The following is a 25134-nucleotide window of genomic DNA, read 5'->3' as shown; positions in this document are numbered from 1 at the left end:
TGATAATTAGTTTTCCAGGTGATTCTAATTAAATCCCAGCCCCCCAAGGAAGCCATTGCGAAACGCGCGTCGGGGCGCGTGGCTACAGATGGACATCTACAGTACAGACCAAAAATTTGGACACACCTTCTCATTTAAAGATTTTTCTGTATTTTCATGACTATGAAAATTGTACATTCACACTGAAGGCATCAAAACTATGAATTAACACATGTGGAATTATATACTTAACAAAAAAGTGTGAAACAACTGAAATTATGTCTTATATTCTAGGTTCTTCAAAGTAGTCACCTTTTGCTTTGATGACTGCTTTGCACACTCTTGGCATTCTCTTGATGAGCTTCAAGAGGTAGTCACCGAGAATGGTCTTCTATTGCCTTCATTCTGCGGTCCAGCTCACCCCAAACCATCTCGATTGGGTTCAGGTCTGGTGACTATGGAGGCCAGGTCATCTGGCGTAGCACCCCATCACTCTCCTTCTTGGTCAAATAGCCCTTGAGGTGTGTTTGGGGTCATTGTCCTGTTGAAAAATAAATGATGGTCCAACTAAACGCAAACCGGATGGAATAGCATGCCGCTGCAAGATGCTGTGGTAGCCATGCTGGTTCAGTATGCCTTCAAATTTGAATAAATCCCCAACAGTGTCACCAGCAAAGCACCCCCACACCATCACACCTCCTCCTCCATGCTTCACGGTCGGAACCAGCCATGTAGAGTCCATTCATTCACCTTTTTACCCTTCGCCACGACAGCACCCCACATGAGAGAGAGGGATCCGCCCCATAGGAACAGGAAACCTACAGAATAAAAGGAGGCGGTCCCCTCTCCTCCTCAGTTTAGGTTTCCTGTTCCTACAGGGACCCGGCTTACCTACAGATGAAGAGGATCCCTGGGCCATGCACCCGCCTGCGTCGGTGTCTGTGGGAACGGCAGGGGCTGCGGTTCCAGAAGCAGCGGCGGGGGAGCCCCTGCTTGCAGCCTCCCCCCTCGTCTGGCCAAGCATCCACGGTCCGGGTCCGGTCACCGTGGGTCCGCCCGGCACCGTGAGGACGCGCGCGCTGCAGCGGCCGGCTTAATATCCCTAGCCGCCGCATGGTGAGTGAGAGCGGCGCGTCTAACCCGGAAGTCGCTGGAGCACTTCCGGGTTGGTCCGGGGAGGCAGGAGAATGGGCGGCAGTTTTAAAAATGCAGCGCTAGCGTCGGGCCGGTGTGTGTAAGATGGCTTCACCGGCCGACGATGCGCACTTGCCCGCAGTGCAACAGCGTTCTCCTAGCAAGGAGAGGAGCGCTAGGAGCAGCACAAAGAGTGGTGATCGACCTCCAGGGAAGGGTTCTACCACCAAACGAAATCCGCCTCCAGAACCGGTACCTGTCAGCTTCACTGGGTGAGTTTTTGAAAGAGTCTCTTCCTATATGCTGATATATGTTCCTCCTGTATCCTTCCTCTAGACTAAGAAAAGGACACACAAGTCCAAGCACAAGGAATGTGCTTTATGTACACAGTCCCTCCCGGATGATTATGTCAAAAAACTATGTTCGGAGTGTATCGTGCAAACCTTACGACAGGAAAACATAATGACTCCGTCAGATGTCCGAGCTATAATCCGGGAAGAAATGCAGGGGTTGGCGCAGACTAGTACTACCAGTACCCGTCAGCCTAGTAGGTCCAAATCTCCGGGCAGTTCACAGTCAGAGGACGTATGTATATCCTCAGACGAAGCGGAATCCCAGCCGAGCTCATCCGAGGCTGAAGGGGGACTTTGTCTTCCCAACAGCAGTGTGGACAATTTAATAAAATCTGTCAGAAGCACGATGGGGTGCTCAGAGGAGAAAGGAAGTAAAACGGCTCAGGACATCATGTTCGCGGGGTTAGGACAGAAAAAACGTAGGTCCTTCCCCGTCATAAAAACTATTAAAGAAATAGTAAAAAAAGAGTGGGATAAGCAAAATAGAGGTTTTCTACCATCATCCTCTAAAAGACGCTATCCCTTCAGTGACGAGGAACTAAATACCTGGTCAAAGGTGCCGAAGGTGGATGCCGCTGTAGCCTCCACAACCAAACAGTCGGTCTTACCGGTGGAAGATTCAGGAGTCCTGACAGACCCGCTGGATCGTAAGGCGGAAGCTTTACTAAAAAGGTCGTGGGAAGCCAACACGGGGGCGTTCAGACCTGCCATATCCAGCACCTGCACTGCAAGGTCACTGCTAGTGTGGATGGAGCAATTGGAGGAACAGATTAGAGGTAGAACTTCGAGAGAGTCAATCCTGCCGAAATTCCCTCTAATCAAAGAAGCAGTAGCATTCCTGGCTGATGCCTCTGTGGACTCGCTACGCCTAGCAGCCAGGTCAGCCGGCCTAGTGAACACAGCCCGGCGAGCACTCTGGCTAAAGAACTGGAAAGGGGACGCACAGGCCAAAGCAAAACTTTGTGCGATCCCCTGCCAGGGTGAGTTCCTTTTCGGAAAAGCACTGGATGAGCTCCTAAGTAAAGCAGGTGAAAGGAAAAAAGGCTTCCCTAACCAGTATCTTCCATCCTACAGGAGAGCCTTCAAAAGACGTCCCTTTACCAGGAACAAGCCGTTCGAACAAAGGGAGCGATGGGAGTCGAAGGACCCGAAGCAAAAAGGTGCCTTTTTTAGCGGGTCCCATAACCCGAAACGCAAATACCGCTAACCAGGAGGTAGGCGGCAGATTGAAATTCTTCTTCCCCAGATGGGAACAAATAACATCCAGCCAGTGGATTCTGGACATTGTACAATACGGCCTAAAATTGGAATTTGATCGAATCCCTTGGGATTCCTTTATAGTAACATCTCCAAAAGGTCAAGATCAACAAAGGGCTCTGGAATCAGAGATCCGATCTCTTCTGTCTAAAAAAGTCCTGATAGAAGTTCCCCAAGACCAAGAAGGGAGGGGGTTCTATTCCCCTTTATTCTTGATCAATAAGCCTGATGGTTCATTTAGAACCATCATAAACCTCAAGAGGTTAAATGCCTTCCTGCGTAATCATACCTTCAAAATGGAATCTATTAGTTCAACCATAAAACTCTTGTTTCCTAGGTGTGTCATGGCCGGAATAGACTTAAAGGATGCTTATTATCATCTTCCCATACATCCGGAACATCAAAAGTATCTAAGGGTAGCAGTCATCCTGGAAGGACAGGTTCGTCACTTTCAGTATGTTGCAATGCCATTTGGGCTTTCTATGGCTCCCCGCATCTTCACTAAGGTGATATTAGAAGTAATGGCTCATCTACGTCAACAAGATACCTTGATAATACCCTACCTAGATGACTTTCTAGTGGTGGGAAATTCCATGCTTCAGTGTAAAACTCGTCTATCTAATACGATCTCGTCCCTACAGGAGTTAGGTTGGATCATCAACTTCGAAAAATCCCGGCTGAATCCAGAAACCGTCCAGACATTTCTAGGAATCCAGCTAGACTCAGTAAGTCAGAGATGCTTCCTCCCCCAGGCAAAGAAACTGACTATACAATCAAGGGTATCAGACGCAATACGCAACCCCTACATGACACTAAGGAAGAGCATGTCCTTACTGGGGTCATTATCATCATGTATCCCTGCTGTACCATGGGCGCAATTTCATACTCGTCAATTACAGTATGAGGTATTGTCGGCTCAGGGTAAAAACGGACATCTAGAAAGCAAAATAACTCTTTCCAAAGATGTCTTAGAATCACTATCCTGGTGGCTAGACATGGACCACCTCTCAGAGGGTGTGCCATGGATAATAGACCCGTCTAAAATAATTACCACTGACGCCAGCCCTATTGGGTGGGGAGCACATATGAAAAACAGTCTGGCCCAAGATACTTGGGACCAGGCAGAATTGTCATGTTCCTCCAATTGGAAGGAGTTAAAAGCGGTAGAATGTGCCTTAAATCACTTTCTTCCGCAGATTCAAGGAGCAGATGTAAGAATTTACTCGGACAATTCCACCACAGTGGCATATGTGAACCGTCAGGGTGGCACAAGATCAGGAAGTCTAATGACCATAGCTGCAGACATCTTTCAGCTGGCAGAGACTCATCTAACATCCCTAACAGCCCTACATATCAGAGGTGTAGAAAACATCAGGGCAGACTACCTCAGCCGAAACGAGCTATGTCAAGGGGAATGGACCTTAAACAGATCCATATTCAGTGTGATAACAGAGTCATGGGGGATACCACAAATCGACCTATTTGCCACAAGAGACAACCGGCAAGTAAAAAGGTTCGCTTCCCTGAACGTCATGGATCACCCAGATATGTTGGACTCTCTCCACCATCCTTGGAGGTTCCAGCTGGCATATGCCTTTCCTCCAATGTCTCTGATTCCTCTAGTGATCAGAAAAATCAGGAGAGAACAAGCAAGAGTGATCCTCATTGCACCATTCTGGCCGAAAAGACCATGGTTCTCTTGTCTCCAGACCATGTGCCTATGCGATCCATGGATCCTCCCATCAGACAAGGAACTGCTGTCCCAAGGCCCCTTTTTCCACCCGCAAGTGAAAGGTCTTCACTTGACGGCGTGGAATTTGAGAGGCAACTACTAAGATCAAGAGGGTTCTCAGCAGAACTAGTTAACACCCTCTTATTGAGCAGGAAAAGATCTACCACCCTAATATATAGTAGGGTATGGAATAAATTTTTAGACTTTCACGCGCTACCGTTCACTAAGCAAGTTCCAATCACACCTATTTTAGAGTTCTTGCAGAAAGGCCGAGAATTAGGATTATCTGTAAATACCTTGAGAGTTCAGGTCTCGGCATTAGGAGCCCTATATGGATGCAATATAGCAGCTAATAGGTGGATCTCCAGATTCATAAAATCTTGTGAACGTAGTAAACCGGTCCATATCCCCCGTCTACCCCCGTGGGATTTAAATCTAGTGCTAGAGGCTTTAACTAGCTCCCCATTTGAGCCACTAGATTCAATACCTTTAAAAATCCTGACATATAAAGTAGCCCTCTTGGTAGCCCTAACCTCAGCTAGACGGGTTAGCGACATCCAGGCCCTATCAGTAGACCCACCCTTCTTACTGATATTCCAGGATCGGATAGTCCTAAAACCAGACCCCTCATACCTCCCTAAGGTAGCGTCCACCTACCACAGGTCCCAAGAGATATTTCTCCCTTCCTTTTTTGATCCACCTGTAACTCCAGAAGAACATAAATTCCACACCTTAGATGTCAGAAGAGCCATCCTGACCTATATAGAAAGGTGTCAGACATGGAGGGAGAGTAGGACTCTGTTTATCTCCTTTCAGGGCCACAAGAAAGGACATGGGGTCACGAGAGCTACCATATCTCGATGGATCAGAGATGCTATCTGCTTGGCCTATACATCAAAAGGCGAGATTCCTCCAGCGGGTATTAAAGCGCACTCAACACGAGCCATGGCTTCCTCCTGGGCGGAACAAGCGGACGTACCGATCCATTTAATATGTAAGGCCGCAACTTGGTCTACACCTTCTACCTTTTACAACCATTATAGACTTGATCTATCTACATCTTCTGATCTGACCTTTGGTAGAGCTGTTCTTAATACAGTAATCCCACCCAAATAATGAATCTCTGAAAATCTCTCATGTGGGGTGCTGTCGTGGCGAAGGGTAAAAAGCCGGATTACTCACCGGTAATGCTCTTTTAATGAGTCCACGACAGCACCCATTTACTACCCTCCCTAAGTTATGCACAGCTCTTCCTTTTAAATTCACAAATAATGGTTGTATAGAGTTTAAGATATTTTGCTGAATAAGAATTAATACTAAAGCTTTTGCGGTTCCCTTTTTGTACTCTGTAAACTAAACTGAGGAGGAGAGGGGACCGCCTCCTTTTATTCTGTAGGTTTCCTGTTCCTATGGGGCGGATCCCTCTCTCTCATGTGGGGTGCTGTCGTGGACTCATTAAAAGAGCATTACCGGTGAGTAATCTGGCTTTTCTGCGTCGCACAAAGACATAGTGGTTGGAACCAAAGATCTCAAATTTGGACTCATCAGACCAAAGCACAGATTTCCACTGGTCTAATGTCCAATCATTGTGTTCTTTAGCCCAAACAAGTTTCTTCTGCTTGTTGCCTGTCCTTAGCAGTGGTTTCCTAGCAGCTATTTTACCATGAAGGCCTGCTGCACAAAGTCTCCTCTTAACAGTTGTAGTAGAGATGTATCTGCTGCTAGAACTCTGGGTGGCATTGACCTGGTCTCTAATCTGAGCTGCTGTTAACCTACGATTTCTGAGGCTGGTGACTCGGATAAACTTATCCTCAGAAGCAGAGGTGACTCTTGGTCTTCCTTTCCTGGGGCGGTCCTCATGTGAGCCAGTTTCTTTGTAGCGCTTGATGGTTTTTGCCACTGCACTTGGGGACACTTTCAAAGTTTTCCCAATTTTTTAACCTGACTGACCTCCATTTCTTAAAGTAATGATGGCCACTCGTTTTTCTTTCCTTAGCTGCTTTTTTCTTGCCATAATACAAATTCTAACAGTCTATTCAGTAGGACTATCCGCTGTGTATCCACCAGACTTTATGCACAACACAACTGATGGTCCCAACCCCATTTATAAGGCAAGAAATCCCACTTATTAAACCTGACAAGGCACACCTGTGAAGTGAAAACCATTCCCGGTGACTACCTCTTGAAGCTCATCAAGAGAATGCCAAGAGTGTGCAAAGCAGTCATCAAAGCAAAAGGTGGCTACTTTGAAGAACCTAGAATATAACACATAATTTCAGTTGTTTCACACTTTTTTGTTAAGTATATAATTCCACATGTGCTAATTCATAGTTTTGATGCCTTCAGTGTGAATGTACAATTTTCATAGTCATGAAAATACAGAAAAATCTTTAAATGAGAAGGCGTGTCCAAACTTTTGGTCTGTACTGTATATGGGTGAGACTACTTACAATATGTATGGCCCCTTAGTGTTTCAGGTGGTGAGTTTTCTATGACAGGTCACTGATCGAAGAACAGTGAGAAATCTCTTTGTTACTATTGTATACTTACCTCTAGGACACTTAGGATTTGGCCATCCCTATATCTGGCGTTTATGCACTGGCATTTTAGATTGGATTGATATTTTGATTGGGGATATTGCTGACGATTATGTATTACTTTGCCCATGAGTATGTCTTGTCTGTAGCATTTGTACATCTTGGCATCTGTGGCCATATTCGAATAGCTCTGTTTATACATATTTATAACTTAATGACTTCTGTTTTTACTAATTTTTTGCAATAAAAGAATACAATTTTATTCTAATCAAGAAAACTTTCTTTGCTTTTTTTTTGGTGGTGTTTTTGCTCTATGTTTTGGTGGTTGAATGATGTTTGGGAGCTCCGCAGGGTTGTACCCATATGTATACAGGTTGCTTTAATCCCGATTTCTTATGATGGTATCTGTATTTGAGATTCTGTTGTTTGACCATTATTAGGCCATGTTCACACGATCCTTTTTTTGCTGCGGATTTTTCAGGTCCTGTTTTTGAAAATCCGCAGTGCAAAATCGCGGTGCTTTTGCAGTGCTGATTTTCCTGCAGATTCTTCTGCGGATTCCTCTGCGGGTTTTCAACAGCACTTTCCTATTGGTGCATGTTGAAAACAGGAGCGGAATCCGCAGAAAGAATAGACATGGTACTTCTTTTTTTCTGCAGGCAAATCCGCACGGATTTGCCTGCGAAAAAAAGGATAGTGGGCACAGCGGTTTTTGTTTTCCATAGGGTAACATTGTACTGTACCCTGCATGGAAAACGGCTGCGGATCCGCAGCCTCAAAACAGCTGCGGATCCGCAGCAAAAAAAGGATCATGTGAACATGGCCTAAGGCATGTAAGTATCGTAGTATCTAGGCCGCCCCATACTGTCGAGTACTCGGGGCGGAGGGCATTCAGCCAAACTCTGTCACACCTTCTGAGATGCCATGTTTGCTTTTCACAAGAGCAAGTGGCTAAACTGCCATGGCTGTATATAGGCAAAACACACAAGCGCTAACTCCTGAATGCTACCCCCAGCAGCTGGAATCGAGACAGACAGGTGCCAGAACTGACATGTATTGTAACCAATTATGATAGTGAAGCGGAAACCGTGCTTGAGGGTATGACAACCGTGAAGGAAATTTGGTCAAAAAATGAGAGGAATGGAAGTGCACCTACTGGGGCTTGTGGGGGTAATTTCTGAGTAGGACCCCTGCTGAATAGGGGTGGATGACTATATAAAAATAGTCGTGTGTTCAGGCTTCCACTAAGTGCGCCTAGTGGATCCTGTGCCTCGCGCAGGTATTGTCAACCCACAGGATATTAACCTAAATGTGACCCGACTAAGGTGCTCTGCACACTACAGGGTATGGGTGTGTGACGTATATATGCACACATGTAAATCGTGTAAACCACATACACTGGTAGGGCCGGCTGGGGACTGACCAGGATCCAAAGGCGTTGTGGATGTGGTGCTGCTTTATATGTTGCTGCCTGAAAAGATCCGTGGTGGCAGTCCTGGTGTTCAGATGGCAGGAAGGCGGATTAATGGCAGCCGCGGCACAGCAGGAATGCAAAGAAGCTGCGTAGAGCCTGGGAGAGCCCCGGCCAGTGGCGTCCCTGGATAATAGCGGTAACCCTGTTGAAGAAGGACGCCACTCCTTCGAAACGCATCGGATACCATCTTGGTCTCAGCACCGCTCCATAGTTCCTTTAACATCACACGCCAGGCTTTCCCACGGCCACTCTTCCCCCGCTTGTATCCACGGACGCCACTGGCCGAGGCTCTCCATGGCTCTACGCAGCTTCTTTGTATTCCTGCTGTGCCGCGGCTGCCACTAGTTCCAATCAAGTGGAAGCCTGAATGCACGACTATTTTCATACAGTCATCCACCCCTAAACTGCCAGGATTTTTGTTGCAGCCGCAGCTGTTCTGTCCCTGCGGTGTACATCTATGTTCTGGGGTCCAAAAGAGTTAAATGAAAAACAAATGTTTAGCGTGTTAAAAATAATAGAATGTGTCTTCTGATTTTTTTATGGTTTTTTTTCTTCTTCCAAGAATTGTTGGTGTCTATTTTCTTTTTTAAACATTTTAATATTTGCTTTTTTTTCTGGTGTCTTTCTTGTAATGTAGGAAAGCCTAAGGCCAGAAATAAACCCCATAAAACACTGTATATGGTGACTTTGGTGTCAAGTACCATATTTTTGGGACAATAAGGCGCACTTTTTCCCTCCAAAATTTTAGAGAAAAGGGTGCGTCTTATAGCCCAGATGTACCTTATAGTGGCTAGGCTAAGGGGGAAGTGGCAGAGACTGAGGAGCAGGTTACAGGAGGCAGGAGCCAGCAGCTGCGGCTAACACATTTGCCCACTGTTAAAGAACATGAATATTCACTGCTCCCCACGCCCATAGTCCCTCTCACCCACAGTCCCTCTCTCTGGGCCTGTGGAGCAGTGAATATTCATTCTCTTTAATAGCGGGTACACATGATTGCCCAACCACTATTAAAGAAAATTAATATTCACTGCTCCCCACGCACAAATTTATGGGCGTGGGGAGCAGTGAATATTCTGGAAGCTGACCTAGGCGTGTGGAGGCTACTTACATGTTGTGCGCTGCTTACACTCTGAAATCAGCTGATGGAATCAAACATGGCGCTGAGCAGAGGGAAGGTGCATAAAATCGTTTATTTTTTATGTGAACAGCATGATAGGGCCATGTTTACCAGGATTGGGTGGCATCTATACCATGATAATGATGGGAGCCATGTTTACCAAAATGGGGATAGTAGCCATGTACTGTATATGAGGTTGGGGATAGGGGCCATGTATACTATGATGGAGATGGGGGGCCATGTATACTAGGATGGGGATGGGTGCCATGTATACGGGGATGGGGCCAGCCATATATACCAGGATGGTTAACCATGTAAACCAGGATGGGGGCCATATACACCAGGATAAGGGGCCATGTATACTCAGTGGTGGGGGCACGTATACCTGGATTGGTGGCCATATATAACTGAATGAGGACATACATACCATGATAGATGTTATATATACCTGAATGGAGCCACTTATATCAGGATTAGAACATATACAGCTCTGGCAAAAATCAAGAGACCACTGCACAGTTTTCTAAAAATCACCATCTCTACATGTCTGACAGCCACTCCATTCCAGGGTCAGTTCAATTTCAACCAAAGTACACCTCATTCTCCTTAATGTGCTTCTGATTTAGTGATCACCTGAACCAAATCTTATTTAATGAGTGAAAGTATAAAAAAACACTGTTGTGGTCTTCACAATCCTCTTGCAATAGGACAAGCTGGATGACCAAACAAGTGCTAGAAATAGTCCAAAATTAATTTGAATGAAAAAATAATTTGTAAACATGTCAAAAGTTGAAAAGAAAAGTCTTGAGTGAGGAAAAGATGGGCTCAATTCTGGCTTTACTAGTAGACGGACTGTAGTCCATTACAACAAAGTCATGCAGCAGACATTGGGGACAACAAAGCTACAGACCGGCAGAGGGTGAAAGCAACTCTCCACTGACCGGGATGACTGTCCTCTTATTCGAATGTCACTCAGCAACCCCAGGATGACATCAAGTGACCTACAAAAGGAATGGCAAATAGCAGCTGGGGTGAAGTGTACGGCAAGAACAGTTCATAACAGACTCCTAGAGGCAGGCCTCAAGTCATGTAAAGCTAGAAAAAAGCCTTTCATCAATGAGAAGCAAAGGAGAGCCAGGCTGAAGTTTGCCAAAGGCCCTGAGGATTGGACCATAGAGGACTGGACTAAGGTAATCTTCTCTGATGTGTCTAACCATTAGACGACCAGGTGTTGGGCAAAGCTGAAAATTAGACGGAGACCTGGAGAGGCGTACAAGCCACAGCGTCTTGCACCCACTGTGACATTTGGTGGAGGATCGGTGAGGATCTGGGTATGCTTCAGCAAGGCTGGAATTGGACAGGTTAATCTTTGCGAAGGAAGTATGAATCAAGTCGCATACAAGGCTATCCTTGAAAACCACTTGCTTCCTTCTGCTCAGGCAATGCTCCCTTACTCTGGGGGCTGGTTTTTCCAGCAGGAGAATGCCCCATGCCATACAGCTAGGTCAATCAATGTGTGGATGAAGGAGCGCCACATCAAGACCCTGTCATGGCCAGCCCAATCTCCAGACTTGAGCCCCATTGAAAACCTCTTGAATGTAATCAAGAGGAAGATAGATAGTCACAAGCCATCAAACAAAGAACTGCTTAAATTTTTGTTCCAGGAGTGGTATAAGGTCACCCAAAAGCAGTGTGAAAGACTGGTGGAAAGCATGCCAAGACGCATGAAAACTGTGATTAAAAATCATGGTTATTCCACCAAATATTCATTTCTGAACTCATCCTAAGTTAAAATATTAGTATTGTTGTTTCTACATGAATAAACTTGTTTTCTTTGCATTATTTGAGGTCTGAAAGCACTGTTTCTTTTTTTATTATTTTGTCAATTTCTCATTTGCTGAACATAAATACAACATTTTTAGCTTTAAATTTCTGAGAGAAAAATCAGATTAACTGAAAATTTTGCAGTGGTCTCATAATTTTTGCCAGAGCTGTATACATACAATTTAAAACCTAGGTGCGTCTTATGGTACAGTGTGTCTTATAATCCAAAAAATATGGTAATTTCTGACCATGGTGTTTTTGAAAAACAATTTTTTTTTTTTTTATAAAATCCTCAAACTTATGTGTGTGAATCAGACATGAGATCTGACGTGATAAAAGATTACAGTGCGGGGAAGACTGGAAACATTCATATAGACGGCCAGTGGTGATGTAGTCAGTGATGGACTCTGGACAAATATGTTTCTAGAGCCGCAGTAGAAGATGAAGATGTCGTCCTCATCATGAAGTCGTTATTTCTCCTGTCACGTGTAATGAATATCTCCTGCAGTATTGTTAATGCCGATTCCAGTGTCTGTAAATGAGACGAGAATTAGCGTTATGGAAGATGAGTCTATGAGGAATAAACTATTTGTTGTCTGTGTTTTTTCTCTGACATCTACTAATAAAACCTATAAAGTTTAGGCCAATGTTGTAAAATAATAAAAATATACCATTTTTCGGACTATAAGATGCACCAGACCATAAGACGCACCCCAAATTTACAGAAGGAAAATAGGGAAAAAAAAATGTGTCAAATGGTGGTCCGTCATACAGACCGAATTCAGCTTACCGTGGGAAATCAGTTGCGCTGTGGTGAAGGGTGGTCACAGGGGGTGTTCGGTGGTCCAGCAGTGATATGACTCCTATCGCAGACTGATGTGGTAGGTTCTGTGGTTCTCGTGGTGTGGTGGCTCCTCCAACATTTTCTGAAAGCCCGGAGCACCTGCACATCCATTGCTGTGAAGCGGTAGCCTCTGGGAAATCTCATCCCAGGCTGACGCGGCAGGTTTGTCGGTGCTCAGGGTTGCGGGGGTACGCTGTCATTTTGTGAAAGCCCTCGAGCCCTGCACACCCCCACTGCTGCGATGCAGTGGCCATCAGTAAAATGGCCTCTGGGAAAATGCTGCTGCAAATTGAGATCTCGGCTCCAAGATCTTATCTCCCGAGATCTCAATGTGTGCATGTGCCAACCCGGTGGCCATTTTTCCAGAGGCTGTTTTACCAGGGGCTACCGAATGGCAGCAGTGTGGATGTGCAGTGCTCTGGGCTTTCCAAAAATGTTGGTGGAGCCTCGCACCACTGCACACCGCCGAATACTGCCGCACCAGCCTAGGAAGGGAGTGTGATCTCCCTGCAGTGTCGGATGCACCCCCATTTTCCACCAAAAATTTTTTTTGGGAAAAAGTGCATCTTGCAGTCCGAAAAATACGGTAATTGCTGCTTGGGTCCCCACCAGACTCTGTATTTTCTGGTCTGTCCCAACGAACTTGTGATTCCTATAGTAAATTAACTGCCAAAGCAGTGAGTAACATAGCCAGTGATTGTTTGCATGGAGGAGATGTCTTACTCAGTAATTCAGCTTATGTTCCAGTCCATAGAAGACTAGAGAATACAACATCTACACGCTCTGTCTTCTGAAATGTTTCCTCTGTTATCTAAAGTAATTTTATTATTACACAGAATTCTTTGTAATGATTCATCGTCTCTTCGTCTTCCTGTTCAGGTCCCTACAATATCCGATCCTTTCAGGAGACCTCTTCTATGTTAAGAGAATTTTTCTTAACTACCCATCAAGAATGGATATGAAGAGGGACAAGATGGCAGAGAGGATATTACACCTCACCCTAGAGATCCTCTTCCGTCTTACTGGAGAGGTGAGAGATTTTGATGGCGTCACATTACATAATTCTTATTTATGGCAATAAAACTGTTGGACAGAACTGGAGAGGTGAGGGATCTGGAAATGTCTGTAGTGACATTTATTAATGTGTCTCTCCATAACCAGGATTACACAGTAGTGAAGAAGACCTCTAGTGAGCGCTGTCAGGCCCGTGTGTCTGACGGATGGGAAAGACCCCTGAGCCCAATCACAAGGCCTCCACCTCACCCACTGATACATGAGGACATCAATGACCAAAAGATCCTAGAACTCGCCTACAAGATGATTGAGCTGCTGACTGGAGAGGTGACACTGCTGGGAATGCTGGGACATTATATAGTAACACTATGAAGGGATCGGAGTGATGACGGTATCATTGTCTGTGTCAGATTCCTATAAGGTGTCAGGATGTCGCTGTCTATTTCTCCATGGAGGAGTGGGAGTATTTAGAAGGACACAAAGATGTGTACAAGGACGTCATGATGGAGGTTCCCCAGCCCCTCACATCACCAGGTAATAGGAATAAATACACACAGCCTATAATTATCTGTATGTAAAGAATGAATTCAGTCCCTGTGTGTGTTTCCTCCAGATCTATCCAGTAAGAGGACAACACCAGAGAGATGTCCCCGTCCTCTTCTTCCACAGGACTGTAAACAAGAAGATCCCAATGTCTCTCAGAATCATCAGGTAGATGGAGAGAAGGTGTCATGAGATCTTCCCTATGATGTGTAGACGGTGGTGAAGGTCTTGTGCTCAGCCTTTTTATCCACCAGTATTACATGTTTCATACTGGCTTCATGGGAACAGTGGAGATGGCAGGATTAGAGCTGATCATAGATGTGACTTTCTCCATCTGTCTGTGACTTTTATAATATTTATTTCAGGGTGAAGATCTGACCCATATTAATGCTACAGAGACATATGTGAGGGGTGATGAGCGGTGTAAAGAGGAGATTCCTACATATGACTACCCAGGTGAGTAGTAACCTAACCACTAAATGCAGAGAAGTCACAGATTCTTCTCAGTCACCGGCTGTGGCTGCTTTATCAATGGTGTAGTTCGGACGTGGCACAATCATGTGATCCCAATTTTGTGGGTAGAGCATAACATTCTCCTCCATCCGAAAATGTTTAAATGGCTGTGTGAAATTGTGAAAACTCTTTTGTATAGCGCTTACAACCTGCAAGTGTAAGGCAGCCAGGGTGGTAGTCGTGGCAACAAACTGTAGTGTTTCCACACCCTGGCGCCCCGCAGATGAAATACAAAGTCCTTTCTGGTGTGTGTGTGTGTGTGTGTGTGTGTGTAGCAGAGTACTCATTTCAGTTCCCTCGGTTTCTTTCACTCCAGCTTCAGGATTCCAGGTTCCATATAACACTGCAGCATCAGTCCTTTTCAACCAACTTTACTGATAACATGGGCACCCATCACTTTTGCAGCACATTTCACACAAAGCATCATATCTTGCACTTTCCCTGCCTTCTGGGCAGATTCCATTTCTTCTATAACCTCTCCTTCTTCTCTCCCGGCAATCCATGCAATTTCTGGGGACAATACGTACTACCTGCATCACCAGCTCCCTGTCAGCCACTTATCCGATTCCATCTTGCAAAGGTGCCAGGAGTTCATCTTACTGACTCCAGCCCCAGTCATAGACCCCAGAACCGCCCTGAGGATGATCCTATTGAGCTGATGCCCGACTGTACTATTCTCCAGCCTGGGGCCCCTTATTGCCATCCGCAGCTTTACCCCCATGACCTGTAGCTGCCTCATACACTGCATGCATCCTGCCCTTGGCAAGGCTGACCTGATGTCTGTCTCTAATCAGGAAGTATCCTGATTATACTTCCCTGCTCCTTGCTGTACCTCCCCTTTAGTTAACCCCTGTGCTGCTTACCTCCTGCTCTATTCTGATATCATCTATCACTACTGTGCCCCCCTCTATTCTAGCCCCACTACAGTTCTAGCCTATCCTATATCCTATTCTAGCCCCAATCCTATAAACAGTACCCATTGAGTACATTTACATATAAATATATATACAGTACAGACCAAAAGTTTGGACACACCTTCTCATTTAAAGATTTTTCTGTATTTTCATGACTATGAAAATTGTACATTCACACTGTAGGCATCAAAACTATGAATTAACACATGTGGAATTATATACTTAACAAAAAAGAGTGAAACAACTGAAAATATGTCTTATATTCTAGGTTCTCCAAAGTAGCCACCTTTTGCTTTGTTTACAGCTTTGAACACTCTTGGCATTCTCTTGATGAGCTTCAAGAGGTAGTCACCGGAAATGGTCTTCCAACAATCTTGAAGGAGTTCCCAGAGATGCTTAGCACTTGTTAGCCCTTTTGCCTTCACTCTGCGGTTCAGCTCACCCCAAACTATCTTGATTGGGTTCAGGTCTGGTGATTGTGGAGGCCAGGTCATCTGGCGTAGCACCCCATCACTCTCCCTCTTAGTCAAATAGCCCTTACACAGCCTGGAGGTGTGTTTGGGGTCATTGTCCTGTTGAAAAATAAATGATGGTCCAACTAAACGCAAACCGGATGGAATAGCATGCCTGCAGGAGATGTGTTGGCATGGCTCGAGTCCTGGTTTCATAGATTCACACCATGTCATAAATTACATTTATGTTTTCAATCATAAGAAATTCAGATTACTGCACAATCTCTCCTGAAATGGGGGCACTAATACTTTCTCTACTCTTCTGATCAGGACTCATAGTATCTCCAATGGTCCACCATAAACGAGTGCAACTCCAGTTTAGTGTTGGAGTTCTCCCCTCGTACATACTTTTTTGGGGGAGATGTGACATATTTTTTTTTCTATGTTTTGTTTTTTGTTTTTTTACATGTTCATTCTGGTTTATAGTTTGATTGTGGTAGGATCAGCCGCCTGCCTCAGGTGAGTTTGTAAGTTTGAACTCCCTGGTATTTTTTTTTTTTTAGTCTCCATTGCCTCTTCCAAATGTGCGAGATCTAAATTGAAGATGCCTCAGCTCTGCAGTATTATAAAAAGTTCTCTTTAAATGTCTAATAATTTTTTCTTGAAACTCATCTGATAGAAAATATTGGCCCTTACGATAGTTTAGATTGCCAAGAGCCACCGAGCGTCATACTCTATTTCAAATAATTTTTATTATTAAACATTATACAGAGAAATGTCAAATACATGAAGAAATATAAATTTTATAAAGGTAAGGGAAATGGTGGGATAAGGGAGGGGAGGAGGGAGAGGGAAGGGTAAAGGGAAGTAAACAAAGGAAAAAAACTGGAGAACTTTAATTCCAATATTATTTTCCAAGATGGGATAAGAAGTAAAACCATAACTTCCATTATAAGTAAATACAATCTCAGACATCGCCAACAGGGAATGTAGAAAACCCAAGAACCCACTTAGAAGTTGGTATAACAAATTAGCAATAGAGGAGATACCTAAAAAAAGAAAATCAAACGACCCAATAACAACAGATAAGTCAAAAGACAATCTATGTTTGAGGAAACATAGCATTCCACCTGTCCCATTTTAAACCGTACTTGGATAAATTTCCGTTTACGACTGCAAATCTGCGTTCCAATGAATTATGGAGATAGAGCCTGTCGACAATGTCAGAGAGTCCCGGCACCATTTTATTCTTCCAATAGAGGGCAATCAGATTTTTTGTAACTAAAAATATGTGTACAATCACATATCTTAGGGAAGGGTGTATACAGTCCAGGTCAATAGAGAGCAAGGCAGATTGAGGGGTGAGAGAAAAATTTTTATTGAGGATTTTATTAATGTAGATGGATATGTGTCCAGAGGGGTTTAATTTTTGGACAGCTCCAAAATAAGTGCAGCAAACTACCTGGAAACCCACATTCTCTCCAACAGAGAGGGGAATGTGCACCACCAAAGTGAGACAGCCTTACCGGAGTCAAATACCATCTAGTCAATAACTTGAAGAAGGATTCATGGAGTGTAAGAGATATATTAGATGTGTAGGTATTAATTATAGCCCTTTCCCAATGCTCTTTACTGATAGGCATTCTCAGATCCTTTTCCCAGCGGTTGAAATAGGAATTTTTAGTAAAAGAAGTATCGTTGTTAAAATAATTGTAAAGATACTTAGTACTCCAAAACAACTTATGGTCAATATTATTCAGGAGTAAGGTTGCTATTTCTGCTTTGGAATATGGCCCCTTTATGAATTTATTAATTTGTTCTTTTAGCATAATATATGCCATGAAATCCGAAGACGGAAGATTGAATTTTGTTTTTAATTTTTCAAAGGTAGTAAAGTTACCGTCATATAAGTCTTTGACTTTCTTGATACCCAGTCCTGGCCAGTTCGCTGGTAACTGGGAATCATAGAGGTCTGTAAGAAGTTTGAGTGGAAAGTTGTATAAATTTTCTGATTTATTGGAGCCTCTCTTGGGTCTTGCCAATTTAATCCAAGCGGCAGAAATAGCTCCTATAATGGGGTGTAAAGAGCTACGGGGTTTGGATTTAAATATTCTATCATATATACAGTATTTTAGGGGACGGTAGTTGTTATAAGAGGTTTCCAAATCTACCCAAGCCGGCTTTGAAGAGTGATTAAACCAAGTGTGGCTTTGCTTTATGAGATTGCTAAGGTAGTAGGCCCGAATGTTCGGTAGTCCCAAGCCACCTCTGGATTTATTTTTATATAGAATATTTTTAGCCACCCTCGCTCTTTTGTTACCCCATATGAATGAATTAATCGACTCTTGGATTTTGTTTAAGAGAGCAGTAGGGATTGATAGTGGAAGTGATCTAAACAGGTAAAAGATTTTGGGGAGGACAATTGTCTTAGCTGCAAGAACTTTACCAGTCCATGTCAGCCCAGACTTAGTCCAAGTGAGAAAATCTTGTGAGATAGTTTTTAATATTTTCCTAATGTTACTTTTAACGGTGAAAGAGAAGTTTTTAGCGAAAAATATACCAAGATATGAGATTTCAGTCTCTTCCCAGGTGAAGCCCGTTTTTGTTCTTAAGAGATCCTCAGATTGCTTGTCCAAGTTAAATTGAAGTAGCTTGGATTTTTTATTGTTAATTTTAAAGTAGGAAACCCTAGAGAAAGATTTCAGAGTTTCCAACACATTTGTAACTGAAATAACTGAGTCCGAAAGGGAAAGTAGCAGGTCATCCGCAAAGAGACTAATTTTGTATTGACGATGAGTAGTGCTGATACCCTTGATTAAATCATTGTTCCTGATTTGGATCGCCAAAGGTTCGATAGCCAGCGCGAATAAAAGGGGTGACAATGGGCACCCCTGCCTGGTACCGTTACTTATTGAAAAGGTTTTAGACATATGGTTGTTGATATAGATCCGCGCGTTAGGAAAAGAATATAGAGCAAATATGGATGTGATTAATCCATCCCCAAAGCCAAAACGGGTCAAGACAGCTTTGAGATATTTCCAATTGACTCGATCGAATGCTTTTTCAGCGTCTAGTGTAATTATTAAGGAAGGGATTTTAGATGTGTTTATTTTATTGATAATATTAATAAGTCTTCTGGTCCCATCTGAAGTTTGTCTTCCCATGATGAAACCCAATTGATCATTGTGGATCAGCTTGGGAAGGACAATCTTCAATCTCTCAGCAAGAATTTTTGAGTAAATTTTAAGGTCACAATTAATAAGAGAAATGGGCCTATAATTTTGGACCTTGTCTAAATCGTTTTGGCTCTTGGGGATCATGATTATAGTTGCCTCTAACATTTCCTTTGGAAAGGAGCCGGCAACAGATGCTCTGTTAAAGATCTTTTCCAGATGCGGGGACAGGGCATCTGAGAAAATTTTGTAATATTCACCAACAAAACCATCAGGTCCAGGGGCTTTTTGTGACTTTAAATTTTGAATTATATTTTTTATTTCATCAGTATGGAAAGGTGCGGATAGGAAATCCAGATCTACCGGGTCTATTTTAGGAAGGTGCATGTCCTTCAAAAATTCTTCAATAGCTGCTTTATCTGGTTGGGGAGTACTGGAATCTAATTTGAGGTTATAAAGGTTATGATAAAATTCTGCAAAGGTATCAGCAATTTCTTTTGGATGATATTTAAATTCTCCTTGTGGATTTTGAATTTTGGTTACTCTATTTTTAATTCTCTCTCTTTTAAGCTTATTCATCATGAATTTTGTCGGCTTATTTAAAGAGGTGTACACTTTGAATTTAGATGTTTTAATTAATGAGTCAAAATCAGATTGGATAGTCGCTTCCAGCTTTTGCCTGAGTTTAAGGATATCAATATGGATATCCGAAGATGGCGAGGGAAGGCTATTTTGGGCTTCTTCTTTAATTTTGATTTGTAATTGTAGGTTTTTTATGTTCTCTCTCCTCCTTCTGTTACATATGGAAGAGATCTGTATGAGTTTACCTCTCAGAACAGCCTTGTGGGCATTCCAGAGCGTGAAGGGGTCAATTCCCTCCGTGTCGTTGTCGACAAAGTAATTCCTAATGGTTTCCTCTAATTCGGTTTTGAATTCGGGGATATTAAGATGAGTAGCGTTGCATTTCCATGTGTGAGAATTTTGGAACGGCGGGAAAAGGCTAATTTCCGTCAACACTGGGGAATAGTGTTGAGCGATACCGTCCGATACTTGAAAGTATCGGTATCGGAAAGTATCGGCCGATACCGGCAAAATATCGGATCCAATCCGATACCGATACCCGATACCAATACAAGTCAATGGGACTCATGTATCGGACGGTATCCCTGATGGTTCCCAGGGTCTGAAGGAGAGGAAACTCTCCTTCAGGCCCTGGGAACCATATAAATGTGTAAAAGAAAGAATTAAAATAAAAAATATCGCTATACTCACCTCTCCGACGCAGCCGGGACCTCAGCGAGGGAACCGGCAGCGTTGTTTGTTTAAAATTCGCGCTTTTACTTGGTTACGTGAATTCCCGGCTTGTGATTGGTCAGGGCGGCCATGTTGCCGGGACGCGGACCAATCACAGCAAGCCGTGACGAAATTACGTCACGGCTTGCTGTGATTGGTCCGCGTCCCGGCAACATGGCGCCGTGACCAATCATAAGCCGGGACGTCACTGGAGGCTGGACACGCGCGCTTTTTAAAAAGTGCGCAAGTCCAGCCTCCCGTGACGTCACGGCTTGTGATTGGTTAATGGCGGCCATGTTGCCGGGACGCGGACCAATCACAGCAAGCCGTGACGTAATTTCGTCACGGCTTACTGTGATTGGTCCGCGTCCCGGCAACATGGCGCCGTGACCAATCATAAGCCGGGACGTCACTGGAGGCTGGACACGCCCGCTTTTTAAAAAGTGCGCAAGTCCAGCCTCCCGTGACGTCACGGCTTGTGATTGGTCCGCGTCCCGGCAACATGGCCGCCATTAACCAATCACAGCAAGCCGTGACGTAATTTCGTCACGGCTTGCTGTGATTGGTCCGCGTCCCGGCAACATGGCCGCCCTGACCAATCACAAGCCGGGAATTCACGTAACCAAGTAAAAGCGCGAATTTTAAACAAACAACGCTGCCGGTTCCTTCGCTGAGGTCCAGGCTGCGTCGGAGAGGTGAGTATAGCAATATTTTTTATTTTAATTCTTTCTTTTACACATTTTTACATTAATGTTGTTTCGATACCGATACCCGATATCACAAAAATATCGGATCTCGGTATCGGAAATTCCGATACAGCAAGTATCGGCCGATACCCGATACTTGCAGCATCGGAATGCTCAACACTACTGGGGAATGATCAGAAAATGATTTATCTAGGATGGCTACTTTTTTGAATTTAGGCAGGGAAAAAATGTCCGTTAAGACCAGGTCAATCCTCGCAGAAGTCTTATGGACAGAGGAGTAGTGTGAGTACTCCCGGGAAGAGGAGTTGAGGCACCGAAAAACGTCATATAACTCATTATTCCTCATCCAGTCATTTATGGAAGGCGCCAGATGGCGAGTGGCTGAGGAGGAATCAATGCGCCCATCCGGGACAATGTTGAAATCCCCCATTAGGAGCAGAACCCCTTTTTGGTGTGCCTTAATTCTTTTTAAAAGTTTATTGAGGAAGATTTTCTGTCTAGTGTTTGGGGCATAAATGTTGACAATAGTATGTGGATGATCGTTTATCAGACAGACCAAGATATGGAACCTGCCTTGCGGGTCCTTGATTTCTTTTGTTAGCTGGAAAGGAACTGAGTCCCTAACTATGGTGATTACTCCGGCACTCTTTTTTTGTTGTAAAGAAGAGAAGATATGTGGATAGATTTTGTGTGAGAATGGAGGATGTTTACCTTCAATGAATTTGACCTCTTGGAGGCATATGATATCTGCCTTGCTCTGCTTGATCTCCTTCCACACCGTAAATCTCTTCCAAGGGCTGTTTAAACCTCTGACATTGTACGACAGGCTCCGTAGGGACATTAGACACTAACTGACCTCTCCTCTATAAGAAGCAATGTGAAAAGAACAAGTTTATTACATACAGTTGAAACAACAAAATTATAAACTCTTAAACAGTAAGGAGTGAGAACCCACTAAAGTCCTCTTGAAGGATCTCACTCACAGTGAGATCTCTTCTAATATGGGGGAAAGTTCGTGTAAAAAGAGACTCCCAATTTCCCCATAGTGTATATTAGAGAGCTTCAGAGTGACGCATATCAAGGATTACATTCTAGCTGTGAGACTTCTCAGAAATGAAGTTGAGGAAGTCTAGGCCTTCCTCCGGACTGATCAAATGGATTATCCTCCCTCTGTGCGGAACCAATAATTTGGTAGGAAAGCCCCATTTATATTGAATTCCCTTATCTCTCATTTTAGCGGTGATCTCTCTGAAGGATCTACGTACTTCTATTGTGTGTTTCGAGAGGTCCGCGTAAATTTTTATGTGAGCGTACGGCTCGGGGAAGGAACCTTTTTCTCTTAGAAAGTTCTGGACCTTTTCTTTTGTTTCGAAAAAGTGGATCCTCAGAATGGTGTCTCTAGGTTTATCAGGGGAGACATTAGAAGGACGTGGGAGTCTATGAATTCTGTCTATAGAAAGATCCAAATCTGTCAGGTTTGGTATAGCTGACTTAAAAAGTGATTTGGTATACTCAGATAAGCCTGCTTGTGGAATATCCTCAGGGATGCCACAAATTTTAATGTTGTTCCTTCTGCTCCTATCCTCAAGATCAGCCAATTTGAAATGAAGATTTGTGAGTTCTCTTTTCATGTCTGAATTTTCTTTCTCAAGAGTTTCTGTTCTAATTTCTAAGTCCTTCACCTTTTTTTCACTTATTTCCAGTCTTTTTGTTATGCGCTCACATACCATAGAAAACGAACTTTGGAATTTCTCTAGACCACCTTCCAATTTCCTATCGATGAGATCAGAGATTTTTTGAAGAAAACTCTCGTCAGAATCCAATTTCCCCTCATCCAGCAGATGTTTTGAATCAATCTTTCTCCGAGTGGCGGGGCTCTCATTAGGGGAAGAGTCTCTAAAGAAATCAGATTCATCAGAACCAGAACCATCAGTAGAGTCTCTGTTTGATGTGGACCTTTTATTGGATTTGGAGGTGTCCATACCCTCTGAGAAGACAGTATTCAGGTCAACGGAAGTTTGTTTTTTGTTCTCTTTGGTGTTTTGAGAACTATTAGTGTTGGTTTTAGTTGAAAGAGAGGTCAGGGTTTTTTTGCGGGTTTGGTTTCGGGATGCCACTGAAAGTAATCCCAAGTGTTTTGTGTTTATCAGATGAGGGAGAAAATGGTTTGGCAGGTGATCTGGGAGATCTAGGATGGTCGCGTTTGTAACGATTTGAAATATCCTCTGTGGAGTGCGAAAAAGAGTTACGTGAAGATTGTTTATTTTCAGTAAATTTCTTTGTGTCCTTTTTTTGATCCATTTTAGATGGCTAAGTTATAAATAGGAGTAGTGGTAATTTATGTAATAACAATAGCGACTGTTTCTTTAAATATTGAAACTGAGTGAAGCTGTAGACTATATGATCCCAGTTGTTGTTAAGATCTAATAATACTGCCACCAGGTGGTGCTATGGCATTAGTGCTGAGAGATCTTGAAGGTTGATCAGGTCTTCCAAGGCAGTGAGCTGATATAAGCTCAAAATAATTCCACAGCCCTGGCTCCCGTCTCTTTGTAGAGAGTTTATATATATATATATATATATAGAGATATATATAGAGATATATATAGAGATATATATAGAGATATATATATAGATATATATATATATAGTGTAGTACACTGTATCACAGCGTTTGAACCCACTTATTAAAGTATAATCTATGAAGCTTGTTTCACAGCAGATGCTCTCAGACGCTTTATGATAATAAAAATAAAAATATGATTCCACAACTCTGGCTCCCGCTTGTAAATATCTTATATAGGTCTCCACAGTAATAGCTCCCTGTCTGGGAAGCTCTGTATATTCCACAGCAGTATGTCTCTGTCACATTATTACAACAAGTTCCACAGCGTTGCTCCCTGTCTCCTGTAAGCCGACCTGATAGTTCCACAGCAGCGCTCCCTGTTCAGGAATTCAGAGCGTCCGCTCTGCACGTTATTCTGCTCGTCTGTCTAGGGGAGCTTCCAGTACAGAGCTTACCTTATGTCCCAACATGTAGGGATGAAGCCGACGCTGCTGTGTCTTCAGACTTTATCCTCAGCGGTCAGGAGCGATATCCAGCGTCGCAGGTGCCTTGGTCCTCTTCTGAACTTTCCAGCGTTGTTGTTGAGAACTTTCCAGCGTTGTTGTTGAGAACTTTCCAGCGTTGTTGTCGGCAGGAGTGGTGTCCTCACTGTGAAGGCTCCGGAGCGGTTACCCCCAGGAGGAACTCAGCAGCGCTGTAGATCTCGGCGGCAACACTCTGGAAGGAGTCCTCCAGCCTTGTTCCTGGATTGCGTGGAGGATCTGATTGACAGTGGAGGTAAGGGGAACTCACCGCTGGCTGTTGTGCTTCCAGGCGGCGCTCCTGCTTGTTAGCTGCTGGGTGCAGCAATATGATCTGAGGAGGGTCGGGGGAAGTTGCCTTTATCCGGGGGTCCGGTGCTCCTGCTGGTAAGCGGTGTCTGTCTTCGGCGCTGTACAGGTTGGGATCCCCGTCCCGAAACCTGCCCGCGCTGATGCAGGGAAGGAGTTCCAACCGGCTAGTATGGAATGACTCACCGCCGGCTGCTGTAAGGGGAACGGCTTTAGCTCCGGTCCTCTGCTGTGGTCTGCAGCCTGCAGGCGTCTTTCTCCAGTCTTTAGTGCTACTGTGCTACGGGGAGGGAGGGAAGGATTCGGCTCCTAAACTTCTCCGCAGCTGTATTTCGCCTCTTCCTCCTTCTGTGCTAGCCCCAGTGAGCAGGGGAAACTAGCACCGCAGACGATGAGCTGCATAAATCAGTCCCTTGGTGAGGAGAAGCGTGGCCAAGATGGCGGCTCCAGGCTCTCTCAGGCAGGCAGAGAGGAACAGGACAAAACCTCCTCTGCTTTGCAGCTAGAAGCTTGCTCAGTCTTGTTTCAAAGCCTGTGTTTGTAAAGGCTGTTTAGTAGCATTAATATATATGCTTTATCTCTAATATAATGCTTTTTAGTCGCTTTGGATGGGGTTTCTTGAGAGAGCTCCAAGCCTCTGCGTCCTTACATGGCAGAAGCTAGGCCACACCCCCCCCGAGCGTCATACTCTAATTACTCCAGAGAGTTGATACCACTACTCATATTTTACTGATGAAGACTGTTGAGTTTGAACATTTTGATAGATGTGTTATTGTCCATAGTCACAGTTTTTGACTACAGTAGTTACTGCCCAACATACTCCCATTTTTCACATCTGACATGTCGCTTTTTGTGGTGATAACTTTGGAATTCTTCAC

General features: G+C 44.0%; 3 protein-coding genes across 3 annotated transcripts in view; 2 read left to right on the top strand and 1 right to left on the bottom strand.

Moving 5' to 3' along the window:
• The window catches only part of LOC143766509 (uncharacterized), a 44315-nt gene that overhangs the window by 4406 nt on the left and 14775 nt on the right, over nt 1-25134 (top strand). The window contains exons 2-6 of the mRNA XM_077254250.1: nt 13131-13281; nt 13413-13592; nt 13676-13799; nt 13879-13976; nt 14174-14264. Of these exons, the coding sequence (XP_077110365.1) occupies nt 13131-13281; nt 13413-13592; nt 13676-13799; nt 13879-13976; nt 14174-14264 (644 nt within the window). The remainder of the gene's footprint in view (nt 1-13130; nt 13282-13412; nt 13593-13675; nt 13800-13878; nt 13977-14173; nt 14265-25134) is intronic.
• On the top strand, nt 763-5924 carry LOC143766492 (uncharacterized). The gene is made up of 2 exons (XM_077254213.1): nt 763-2446; nt 2541-5924. Exons 1-2 carry the CDS (start codon nt 1576-1578, stop codon nt 4556-4558), a joined length of 2889 nt encoding a protein of 962 aa, XP_077110328.1. The 5' UTR covers nt 763-1575; the 3' UTR covers nt 4559-5924.
• The window catches only part of LOC143766538 (oocyte zinc finger protein XlCOF8.4-like), a 108686-nt gene continuing 95116 nt past the window's right edge, over nt 11565-25134 (bottom strand). The window contains exon 7 of the mRNA XM_077254302.1: nt 11565-11939. Coding sequence (XP_077110417.1) covers nt 11890-11939 — 50 coding nt within the window. The 3' untranslated portion in view covers nt 11565-11889. The remainder of the gene's footprint in view (nt 11940-25134) is intronic.

Source organism: Ranitomeya variabilis, chromosome 4 (genome assembly GCF_051348905.1).
Source record: "Ranitomeya variabilis isolate aRanVar5 chromosome 4, aRanVar5.hap1, whole genome shotgun sequence".
Taxonomy (NCBI): domain Eukaryota; kingdom Metazoa; phylum Chordata; class Amphibia; order Anura; family Dendrobatidae; genus Ranitomeya; species Ranitomeya variabilis.
The sequence above is the reverse complement of the archived record's forward strand: the minus strand, read 5'-3'. Positions and strand labels throughout refer to the sequence as shown.

Coding starts and splice junctions, on each gene's coding strand:
- LOC143766492 (XM_077254213.1), top strand. CDS start 1,576: ATGACTCCGTCAGATGTCCGAGCTATAATCCGGGAAGAAATGCAGGGG. Junction 2,447..2,540: donor TTGTGCGATCCCCTGCCAGG/GTGAGTTCCTTT, acceptor TCCATCCTACAG/GAGAGCCTTCAAAAGACGTC.